We start from the raw sequence: 12368 nt of genomic DNA, 5'->3' as shown, positions 1-12368 counted from the left end.
AGTTAGTCATGGGTCATCTGTTCTGACTCAAGGTCACCAATGACTTAGCAAGTCTTTCGAGTCATGGGTCACCCAGCACCTCATAATTATGATATGACCAAATTAGATTTGCCCAAATCTTTTTCCAAAAGTACAAAAAATTGGATCCGATTCGGATCCGAACCCGATCCGACTCGGATCCGGACCCAAATTGGACCCGACCCGATCTTCAACCGGATCAGATCTGGAACCAAAATTAGGACCCGAACAAAAAACCGGGTCGGATCGGGGTCACTCAGGATCCGACCTGATCCGACCCATTTGCACCCCTAATCTTGATCTGACGGTAGCGTATCCTCATATTCCTCGTGGCTAATATTTTTCAGAAAAATGCTCCACGAATGTCTTTAATGATGCAATCAAATTCCAATTTGTTTCGGTTAGACCAGCCTGGGCAAGGTATCTAACTCCATCCACTAATGTGTATCTTATGCTTGATGTGTACAACCGATGCCTTCGTAGGATTACAATTGCCATATCATCTGCATTAGACTAAACATTAATCAAATGCAATCGTAATTAGAATCAGGAGTCAAAGGGACCGGATCTCACGAAAGGCCAATGATAATGGCAAACAAATGGCTGTAAAAATGGAAAAAGAGAATATAGCGACCGGATGACTTCCGTAGAAAAATCCTCCAAAACGGAAGATTCCCTTGAGAGTTGAGACCAATGGCGTGATCTTTTTTTGCCTCTTCGCAGTCGCATACCTGCATTGACCCTTGATCGCAGAACAAAACTGGCATTGACCAAAACCCACGCGGTAATATTTGACTCCCACGCGCGAGACAACATAACGGAGAACACTCTTCCGCGAGGCAGCATAACACAACGTACAGGGCGTAATCATTGTACCTCATCCGCTTACGGAACGGAAGCTAAAAAACCGTCGATTGCTTTCCCGAAGGACATAAAAATAGGAAATGGAGTCGGAGAACGTAAAGAAGTGGGAAGCCGCGGCAGCGTTTGGTGTAATCGCCGGAGGTGGAGGCGGCGGCGGAGGCGAATTCTTGTTCGCGTTCGATGCTATCGTCTCTGTCCGGATGGTATAATAGTCCTTACGGTCCACGCTTTCTTGAACTCCCCCTTCCTTCCTCTTCTTACACCGAGAATAAATAGGGGTGAGGGAGAGAAGTATTCAAGAAAGCAAGAAGTAGAAGCAAATTAAAGACGGGAGGGGGAGAGAGAGAGAGAGAGAGAGAGAGAGAGAGAGAGAGAGGATGAAGGAGGTGATACTGCACGTGTACGACGTGACCAACAGCGAATCCGAGAAGACCAACAACACTATCCTCCAGATTAACCGGATCTTCAAGGACCGCGTCGGCCTCGGCGGGATCTTCCACAGCGCCATTCAGGTTCTCCTTCCCTCTTCCCCCCTTTGATTTGCTCCTTTAATTCTTTGAATCAAGAAATCTGGAGGGTTTTGGTTGGCGGGGTTGAGATCTAGGGTTTGGTTTTCTGGCTTCCCAAACTTGCTTTAATTAGAATTGGGGGTGATTGTCACCAGGATGTTGTATTTGCTGCGCGCTAAGGCATAGATTGTCCAATTATTTTTTTTGTTGTTACTGATCTAGAAGAAATCCATATGATGCGGCGAGAGGAAGTCTCTCCTAATGCCATTTCTTGTAGAATTGCAATTGCATGAGTGCTAATACTTCCTCTCTGTTAGGGCAATCTTTTTGAACTCGAAAACGATTTCTTTTAGTTGATTTTGCGATACGTTGCATGAATGGTGGAATGGACGAGAGATGTAATGGAAGTACAGGTAGGGTACCAACATGAGTTTTGGTGGCTACATTTGAAGGAGAGCATGAATATGGGTAATCGCAATATATTTTGGTGGCATGCACACTGTGAGGATTGGTGATCTTGGAAAAGAGAGAGAATTATTTTAGAGTATAGGTCAGAAATTGATAGGTCTTGCATTTGAAGTTTGTTAATAGCACATCTAGGTGAGAATCAGTATGGTTGAAACATTTTCTTACTATGTGGCGTACATGTTAGTAATGTGCAATTTGATTTTACACTATTTTGCTGGTTTTCCATTATCATCCATAACCAGTATATGATCTGCTAAATTTGGGGGGACATTGTACAATTGATTATCAACCTGAATTTATCCCTCTGTGAATCAGCAGACTGTAAATGATTACCTTTTCTACCCTCTGGTATAGCAGAGATCTTTTCTAAGACAGCAATACAACATCTGCAATTATGACGAATGTTTTGGCAAGCATGTCAATGATCAAAAGGGAGGGAGGCTAAGAGAGAGAAGGTCCCCCTCTTTCAGTCTCCATATACTTTTTTTCAGAAAAAAAGTAAAGTAGTCAAATCAATCATTTAGCTATAGAATCAAGAATCTACCAACCATTGCTTCTGGATATGACATTCTTCTTGCGCATTAAGACAAACCTCTGTTCTTCCTCTGATGTGTTCAAAAATTGAAGCTCACTCTTTAATGATCTGGTTTTGTATTGCTAGTTCTGACATAAGAATCCATAAAATAATTCACACAGTTTGATGCCCATGCCCATGCATGTCCATGATCTCATGCACAATAAGCTATGCTCTATCACCAAAAACGATGCAAGCAAAAGTGTAAGGGACCCTTAAGGCTTCATCGGATGCACCATGAGAAGATAAATTTATACAGCGATCGAAGAAAACACATGGTTAAACAGCTCATAAATCAACTATGACACTTGTCAGACACTTGCAAACTCAAAGTATGCTGTCTATACCTCGATCTAGTACAAAAGAACTAAAAAGCTTTGTTAATTTGATTCCAAATCAACTATATTTTAGTATCGAAACTTTATGCAGTTTTAACCATCATAAGTACCGAACTATCTAAAGCTCAGAAGAAAGTTCTTGTTGAACTTGAAATCGGCCTTAAAAATGAGTACACATATGCCTCAAATGGACATGTCTAGCTCAAAAAAAATGTCTACAGAAGGGCAGCTGACTTGTTTATCAGAAAGTTGACCAATTTTATAGTTCAATAGGAATCCTTGTTTGCATCATTGCCCTAGGTCATCATTTGACCATTCTCGTTCCAGTCTACTTTCGGAAAATATTGATCATAAATCAAATTCATTTGCATACCATATCAATATTGAAAGAAAAGATTGCATCAGATAGCTGAAAACATTTGTTAGCTCTTTATTAACCAGTTTAGCAACTTTTTGAATCATTGTTTGCCTCCTGAACATTGTTACATTTCTTAGAATCAGTGACGAGGATAGTATAAGAGAAAGCTTGTCTTAATTCTAATAATGTTGAATTTCTAAAGATATCGTTTCTTTATTTTACCTGAATTCATATGGGATAAGAGGAAATTCATCTGGTTGGAGTCTATTTGCCAATCACTTGTATGTCAACTACATGAATCTCCAAAGTCATTTTGTGCCTATTGGGTAGGAACTGACAAACTTCTTGCACCTGCATGTTTGGTCTATTTCCTTTATAAACAACTCATGAAGTGTTTACTTAGTTCTTAACATCATGTTGTAACTATTTTTCACCTTGAATCTAAATGAACTTATGTTGTTATGTCCCTGTTTAAAGTGCATAGCTGTCGATCTTTGACACCAATTTATTTCATCTTGGTCCAAGGTTTTTATGTTAAAATTTAGTCTAATAATTCATCTAATTTAATAATTCATCAAGAGTCTATTTGCTTCCTACTGTACAATTTATCCTACACTTAGGATTAAATCATTATTTGCAATTTCATTTTTTAGAATATATTTGAATATCATATTTTCAATTTCCAAATTTTGACCTGGCCTGCTTGGATACTTAAAAATGTGCCTGCCAGGAAATCTTGTAATTAAAGAAAAAAAACTTGCTACTACATATCATGCCTGTTAATATTACAAATTTGACAAAATCTGTCAAAAATTCTTGACATGGTTCCCACTAACAAGGATATATGGTCAGATGGATGATTTGATATCCCATTGGGTATAACTTCATAAAGTAAGAGTAAATACAAATGTTCTGACTTTTGATATTAATGCTTTTAGCTCTGTTGGCATCTGTTGTGATAGGTATATGGAGAAGAAGAGTGGTCATTTGGGTTTTGTGAAAATGGTTCTGGAGTTTTTAGTTGTCCACCAGGTAAAAATCCTATGTATACCTATCGTGAGCATATCCTTCTGGGAGGGACAGACTGTTCAATCTTGAAAGTAAAGCAGATATTGAGGGAACTTAGCCAAGAGTGGCCTGGAGATTCATATGACCTTCTGTCGAAAAACTGCAACCACTTTTGTGATGCTTTCTGTGAAAGACTGGGTGTACCAAAACTTCCAGGTAACATATCACTTTTTTGTGGTTTTGGAATCCATTAAAAGGACATTACATTTTTCTGAGTTACTTTGTTCAGGAATGTACTATTGCATATGCTTTACTCAGACATTTGAGTTTCATGAGCCTGTCAGCAGATTCAGGACTTAATTCATGGTTTTAGGTATAGCTATCTATGTTAACCTTCTGTTGGTAATGCGTTGTCACTGCTCTCTGTGAGGGTTAATTAATGTAGGTGGTTCTGTTATAACTTTTCTGTTCCTAATATAAGTTGCATTTCTAGATCTGTGTTTATATACCAATGCTTTCAGGAGATAGGTATAGATCAAAAGATGATTTAGTTATAAATTTTTTGTCTACTTTTGCTTATTTTAGCTTCACAAGGATTTCATAAACTAATAATTTAAGATTCAATTTTTCATACTTGCATTGCAAACAATTTCCAATTTACTTTACAGCTTTTTAATTGGATTATGCTTTAACTGGTAGTTTTACCCATTTGTAGTTGCATATATGGGGATGGTCATATTACATGCAGGGTGGGAAAGGACTTTACATCCACTGCCAAACTCATAGATGGGGATTTAAAAATGAAAATCTAAATTGTTGAATGTGACAAACAAGGCTTAGAATAAAAAGAATGCCTTAGTGCGTGCGGGGTCTAGGGAGGGTCAAATGTATATAGTCTTACCTTTGCCTGCAAAGAGGCTGTTGTCGTGTTTCAAACTCGTGATACCTAGGTCATGATGGAGCAACCTTACCATTGCACTAAGGCTTGCTCTCTTAAACAAGGCTTAGAATGTGATGCAACACAAGGTGCAGCCAACAGGTTACTATAACCAACTAGACCATGCGAAGCGTTGAAGGAGACAACAAATTTGCGGGCGGAAACTGCAACAGATTCAAAGGTTTTCAGCCGACATTCTAGTATGTTTTTTTATTGTTGAGTCCTATTTCGAGTATGATTATGCATCGGGTTTAATACCTGAATTAGGGTTAGAAAATCATGTCTTATATATATGCATGCTATACATCGTAAGGGACAACTTTTGAGATATTAATAAAATTCTTTTTGAGATAATTTCTTTTACCAAGTGAAGAATTCTTCAATCCAGTTTTTTTTTATTTACATGTTGATCTTCAAAGCATAACCTCGTTGATTAAAGTGCCCCTTCTTTCTTTTCTCACTGTGTCAGAATACTTACAAGAAAAATATGCTTTCGGTAGTAATTGCTTATACAACAAGTGCTTTCCCAAATTTATAGTTTTAGTGACGTAATGTAGTTTGACTTTACACATGATTTGTTGATAATTTTTTGCATGAACAATATAGAAAAGATAATTATCGATCAATATTGAAGTACTTTCTTTATGTTTAGTTCTCAATTTTCTGTAAATTCTTGATGAAATGGTACTGATTTCCTTGCCAAAATCTTCTCCATTGGCAACACATTTTAGATTGATGCAGTCACTATGCATTATGAATGTCTTCTAAAGCATTCAATCATGTAAAAGTCGTTTAAGTGTTTTTGAGTCTCTCCAAGTGCTAGACATTTTCCAAATGGATGGTTCTCATTTCCACCTTTTCTCCTCCTTGTTCCACTTCTTGATTTGTGCAACGAAGGTTGGCAGCTCGTTTATAAATTTAATGTGGATGCTCTTGTAAGAATTCAATCAATTTTCAAATGTAGTTAATTGTTTACATAAATGTTTTAGCACCCTGGTCAATAATCTTTTCATAGTATGGCTGATCATTTTAATTTACAGAATATTTAAGGGTAATTTTGTAATGCTACCAGAATGCTCTAATATAAATAACATATTATTCGATATCACATAGAATGAATCGTATTTATTTCCATGCATTGAATAGTAGTATGCATGTCCTTTTTGTGGTTCTTTGAAGTTCATACTTGCTAATTTATTGGCTTCATCTTGCCCTCTTAGCTTATCCTCTATATGATAGTTGGAGTCATGATAGGCCTTAGTAGCAGGAATCTTCTACGAATTTACACCTGCTTCGTAAGCACTTTCTTACTCCAATTATTTCTAAAATATCATTTTTCCATGCCCACACCTACGCCAGATCCCCTTTCTGGCAACTAAGCAATAACCGCATGCTTATTCATTGGGCATTTGTAGGCCTTAGTCTATCTACTGCTACCAGTCATGTATACATTAAGCTTATGATAATAAATAGAAATTATGGCAAAATTAAGTGGAATGGGAATTAGATGCTCTTATGATGCATGGTTCTATTCCCAATTTGAACCATCTGGGGGGCCTTCCTAATAGCCTTGACATCCTTAGAATGTTTCTAATGAGACCTAAAAGGTGCAAGGCATGTTGTCCTTCATATGTTTAGTTTCTTTAATTTGTTTAATTTGAGCTGAATTTAGATTGAGAAAAAAGTGAACCGGTAACACGTGCATAGGAAAAACAGGTTACCTTGATTTCTAGCTTTTCTTTCCATGGAGAGTAACGATTTTACATCATTATCAGATCTGATTGGTAGATTGGTCCTTAAATGTTTAAAGAAAGCTAAAGAAATGGAAGAACTCTGGACCACCTTGAACTAAAAGGTCATAGAAAGTAAAAATGGGTTTGCATACGTATGCGAATAAAAAAGAGTTACCTTGATTCTAGCAGAATGATGATTTTTCATCATTATCACATCTTATTTGTAGATTCGTCCTTAAATCCTTAGCCAAAGAAATGGAAGAAATCTGGACCATTTTTAAAAAAGAAAAGATTAGTTGAGATGGCTGGCCATTGGTTAAAATGGGAAAACTAAGTTACAAGCTTGTTCATCATTGTATCAGCATATGGTGCTGTAGATACCTCTTTATTAAGATAAAAATAACCTGTTGGCACAAGACATATTGTAGGTACACTTCTCTAAGGATCAGGAGTTAAATCCACAGCTCAAAGTCCTTGACTATTTTATCGATTGGTTTTGGTGCTATTTCTTAGCTTCTAGTAAACCTTTAACTTCTTAATTTTACAATGCAGCTACCGTCATACCCTTGATTTTGCTATGCACTGTATCGATGTGCCCTCTACTCTTTCCAATTACCTAATATGAACAACAGTTTTATACTGGTTTCATAATAGTATTTTTTCAGTCTCTATTGTATTCTGTAATTATATAGCACTCTAAAGGTGCACCTTCACCTCACAAATTCCACTATACTTTGAAGCTTTTATTTAGTTTCTGTATTTCAAATCAAGGTAGCAAATAAAACTTAACTAGGAATTTGTCATTCTAGTATTCTGGATGCTTGGTTGAACTCAAAAATATACTATCCAGTGTTTCATTTTCTGCTCCGCCTTTAGTTTGACTAATTTTTTAATTCTGTCATCTGGAAATTCTTTTTATTTATTATTTTGCCTCTTGTCTAACTATGCTAATCATCATCAGCTATATACAATCATGCTTATACAGTTCTCCTTCATAGTGCTAACAAATATTGGCCAATTACTTGGCCTTCTTTTTCTTATTGGTTCATGACTTCAATAACAACTATTTTTTACATTATACTTGCATTTTTTTTATTATAGAGCTTTAAGTAAGCTTGTTAATGTTTGTTGAATTTGTTAATATTTTAAAATCATGTCTAGATCCTTCCTCCTTTATTAATTTATTTATTTGACTGTTGTGGTGTTAAGCCATATTGTCTGTTTGGTAGACTTTTACCCATATTACTCTTTAATTGCCCTCTGCTGCAGCTTCATGATATGAGTCATGTGCATGGTTTTCTGGGTGGACTTCTATATCATTAATTGATACAAATTGGTATAATTGTATTCCATGATTAGCCAAATGGTCTTGCACGTTTCATACAAATTGGTATAATTGTATATTTGTCTAGGAGCATTGAATCAATGACGTGCCACATTGTGCGTGCAGTTTTACAAATGCAATTTGTTATTAAGTTTGTAAAAGCTGGAACTGAATTTCCTGAACTGATGGTGTTGTTGGTGGTGGTATTAGTTGCTGTGCTTATTCACCATATGCTTTTCTTCGTGCTTTCATAGTTTGGTCTTCCTCACCTGGCATTTATAGTGAACAATGATCTTAACACTTGAAATCTCTTTAGTTTCATGATACTTAATGAAGATTAATTATAATTACATACAACTTCTAGTGGCTAGAATATTCTGTAGATCATGTTTTCATAGTTTATAACATTGCAGGTTGGGTCAACCGCTTTGCTAATGTTGGAGATACTGCAGTGGTTGTTGCAGGAAATACAGCATTGCGGGTGCGAAACTCTTCCTTAAAACACAGTTTTGCTTAATTGCGTTGCATCACTTTAAATTTTGTGGATCATGTTGGCCAATTTAAATGCTTGATATTGATAATTTGCAATACTTTGATGGTCCACCATGTTTTTTTGCAACAGTACTCTCTCTCTCTCTCTCATCTTTCTTAAAATTGCTAACCAACTATAATGTGTATATCCCAGCATATGATGGTTGGTTTGATATTCTTTATTCTTGACCAGGTTTCCTTCCTCTTATTGATTTTTGAGATGAGGTTTTTAATTTAAAATATGTGAGATAGTGATTATCAAGTTCCTGAGCATGCGTGAATGATTATATCCTCTCCAAGTTGTGTCAAAAGAATAATTCAAAATTTATTATCGTGAAGCTATTGCAGCTTAATTAATATTTATTCTTGACCATGTTTCCTTCCTCTTATTGATTTTTGAGATGATGTTTTTAATTTAAAAAATGTGAGATAGTGATTATCAAGTTCCTGAGCATGCGTGAATGATTATATCCTCTCCAAGTTGTGACAAAAGAATAATTCAAAATTTATGAACTCGAAGCTATTGCAGCTTAATATATGATCGAGCATAGCCAGAAGTTGTACAAGAATAAAACAATTCTACTAGAAGACAGTGACATAGCATACTTGGAGAGTACTGTTAGACTAGTAGCTTTATTTAGTGCATTGTTGTTCATTTCAACAGTCATAGTTTGTGAAACACAAGATGAATAAATATAAACAATAAACTGTATTTCATCTATAACTGAGGCTTATTCACCTTACTTATCCAACACCAGCCTAGCTGACTCTGCTTACTGGATCCTTTGAATATCGTTTCATGTCTTGATATAAAACTAATAGACCATCCATCTTGCTAATTTGTGTTGATTTAGATATAACAAATTTTAGATATAACAAATTTTAACCATGGAGTCCGCTGTCAACCTATGAGGACATATAGGAATTATATTACCAAATGCCAAATGTGAATCATGGTTTTGGCAACAATTGCTTCAGTCATGATTATCATTAAGCTTGTTGCTAGTGTAACCATTAAAGGAATTAAGATTAAATGTCATGTTAACTCAATTCTCATTGGGCACAAACATGTGGTCTTAGAAGATGATGAATCCCTTGATGGATTTTTGATGCCATTTTTTTTGTTATTACATTCCAACGCCATTTGCTGGACTTATTTTTTGATGTTTCTTATCGTTCTTTGGACTTGGTATGGTATATTATGGTGCTCTTGTTTCTATTTTGACAGCTAAAGCAAGCAAAGACAGAAATTGTGACTGCCAGCAAAGTGGCATACAGATTCATGGCTGGTCTGGCTTCAAATTCAAATTCACCTGCCACCCCAGAGTCTCTAAACAATTCGAACGGAAGCTCCCCTAGGTTCCAGGGTACTTGGTTTAGAAACTTGGTATCTGTTGGTGCCAAGCCATCCGGTAGTGCTTCAGAAGTTCCAGGAGGGGATGTTGACACACTTCCACTGCAGCAGCAGAAATCTATGAAATAACACCAACACAACTCGAGGCATAATATTTGACATTTAAAAAGCCATTTTCATGGTTGCTTGAATGTGTACCATTGGTCAGAAAACTTAGAAACTGAACATGTTATTTATGCTCCAAGCAGGAAATCTTTGCTTCTAGTTTCTTTTTACATTATCTTTGCAACAGAAAACAGAATTTGGAAAAAAATGATCGAATTTGATTGATTGTATATTTACATTTGTGAAACCTTACGAATTCCAAAGGGAACATGCTTAATTCACCCTTCTTCAAAGTGGACTTCTGGATACGATTGCTGTGAATTACCCTCCAGAGTACAGAGGCGATGGTGTGTATTGCAATTGTAGAGCTATGTGAGACTTTTATCTTCCCCTGCTTTGGTATAGGTCTTCTTCCACCATTGCTGAAAGCAGCGGCAAGAATAACATCAGCTTTGTTGCTCATTGTGCTTCACTGGATGTATGCTGTGCAAGGAGGGACCTGTGATTATGGTATTAATTCTTCTGATCTTCCTTCGATAACGCTTTGTTATTCTCCTATTTATAGTGTTCTCACAAACTACCCAGCTTGTATCTAAAGGCAGGATTTGGAGGTGGGCTGTGTGGTCGGGGACAAGCCAACGAAGCTGTCCTGGCTGTATTAAGATTCCATGCAGTCTAGATGACAAAAATTGGACTCTCATGGTCTTTCCACACCCTTGCTTGATGAGAAGTCGCTGGATTGGTTCTGATTTTGAGGGGCTCGTGCTAGCGTGTTGCTTTCTGGTCTTTGAACTCGTATGCCTTTTGGTTCTGCCTGGCTATTTGGCTTCCGTTTGTTTGGCTGCTGACCCATAGGTTGTGAAATATGAGGACTAGATTTAGCCCTGGAGGCTGATGAACCGTGGCTATTTGGAGGTTTTCGAAGCGTGGCTCCTGTAATCCAACCGAGATGGTTCCTTTAGGTGAGGGACAATGCGGATACTTGGATGCGAAATTTGTTTTGCCCGTTCCCTGTGTAAAGACGGCAGATGTGTGGCTGTACTTTGGATAGATTTTTTATTGCGTCCAAGAGCGTCGTTGGGTTTCTGAAGTGCCCGTAGATGTGTGGCTGTACTTTGGATAGATTTTTTATTGACCATTTGATGACCTTAAGCTACGACAAAGATAGCTTACCGACATGGTCCCACTTTTCCTAGTCATCACATTCAGGTCCCATGAAGTGATGTTCCTACCAACTCATGGAACGCATCTCAACAATGACTGTTTTAATGATTCCGTTTCGTGTAATGTAGCAAATTCAAGAATTTGAATGATGTTATTCACGACATGAGCTGCTATCTTGTTAGGCCTAAGAGTGACAACTTGTTCTGGCCTCCCGACAGGCTGCGAAAACCAAGGCCGTCGGTCCCCACAGCACAAGAAACCAGAGGTGCCTTCTCCTAGTTGAGAGAGTAATAAGCCAGCAAGGAGAGCAGAAGGAGACAGATGGTGATATAGAGCGCCCCTTTCTTTGCTCCTTTGCTTCACTTCTTCCCATGCGACTCACTTGATCCCACCTCGACAAACTTCCCTCCCACCGTTCTCCAGCTGTGAGCCAAATCTCCAAGCATAGCAAGCGATGTTTTCATGCTTTTCTGACGACAGAATGCGAGGCCTAACGCGACCAGTCCATGTTTACATTGCTTTCTTCTTGCCCCTGCAATTCTAATAAATGCTTCATGGAAGTTTGTCAGAAACTTGCCTTTCCTTAATCCTTCCACTTGCTCAATATTGGCTTTGGAAGTAAATCTTATATGGTTTTGACTAAATCGGCATTTCAGAGGGCCTCACTCACATTGTCCTTCAGACTTGCCATTTGTCCGAGTAAGCTGGCGATTGAGCTGCACCACTTGCTCAGACCATCCCCTATAGACCCGTTGGGCCGACGAGAGCCATGGATTACCAATTCAAAGCATGGTGTTAGAATCCTTGCTCACAGCTGAATTATGTAAAATTTACACAAGAAATTACTAGGATCTTTTATTCCCATTTCCTGCATTTGCTTTGATCTAAGTACGAAAAAGGAACAAACGCTATATGATTTCACAGCTTCCATCTTGAGCAACATTTCCTGTAATTGCTTCACTCTATTATCTCTGAAAAATTTTGCTGTCTGCACCATTGGTTTCACTTCTTTGATGTATAGTCATCAAAAATCAGCTTTCCACAGAGATAGTATCATTCTTGTTGGACTATTTCTAACTTTCT

At 37.5% G+C, this 12368-nt stretch overlaps 1 protein-coding gene across 1 annotated transcript; it reads left to right on the top strand.

Moving 5' to 3' along the window:
- Window positions 1-935: 935 nt before the first annotated feature.
- On the top strand, window positions 936-10414 carry LOC103720087 (uncharacterized). Its single transcript, XM_008809622.3, has 4 exons — window positions 936-1394; window positions 4092-4353; window positions 8545-8612; window positions 9891-10414. Exons 1-4 carry the CDS (start codon window positions 1260-1262, stop codon window positions 10143-10145), a joined length of 720 nt encoding a protein of 239 aa, XP_008807844.3. The 5' UTR covers window positions 936-1259; the 3' UTR covers window positions 10146-10414.
- The last annotated feature ends 1954 nt before the right edge of the window (window positions 10415-12368 follow it).

Source organism: Phoenix dactylifera, chromosome 6 (genome assembly GCF_051530095.1).
Source record: "Phoenix dactylifera cultivar Ajwa chromosome 6, Ajwa_hap1_PhDact_Kaust_v1.1, whole genome shotgun sequence".
Taxonomy (NCBI): domain Eukaryota; kingdom Viridiplantae; phylum Streptophyta; class Magnoliopsida; order Arecales; family Arecaceae; genus Phoenix; species Phoenix dactylifera.
The sequence above is the reverse complement of the archived record's forward strand: the minus strand, read 5'-3'. Positions and strand labels throughout refer to the sequence as shown.

What these genes read in the sequence shown, in the direction of transcription:
- LOC103720087 (XM_008809622.3), top strand. Translation starts at nt 1,260, where the DNA reads ATGAAGGAGGTGATACTGCACGTGTACGACGTGACCAACAGCGAATCC. An exon ending in TCTTCCACAGCGCCATTCAG is followed by an intron (nt 1,395 to 4,091) that starts GTTCTCCTTCCC and finishes CTGTTGTGATAG; the next exon opens with GTATATGGAGAAGAAGAGTG. An exon ending in GGGTGTACCAAAACTTCCAG is followed by an intron (nt 4,354 to 8,544) that starts GTAACATATCAC and finishes ATAACATTGCAG; the next exon opens with GTTGGGTCAACCGCTTTGCT.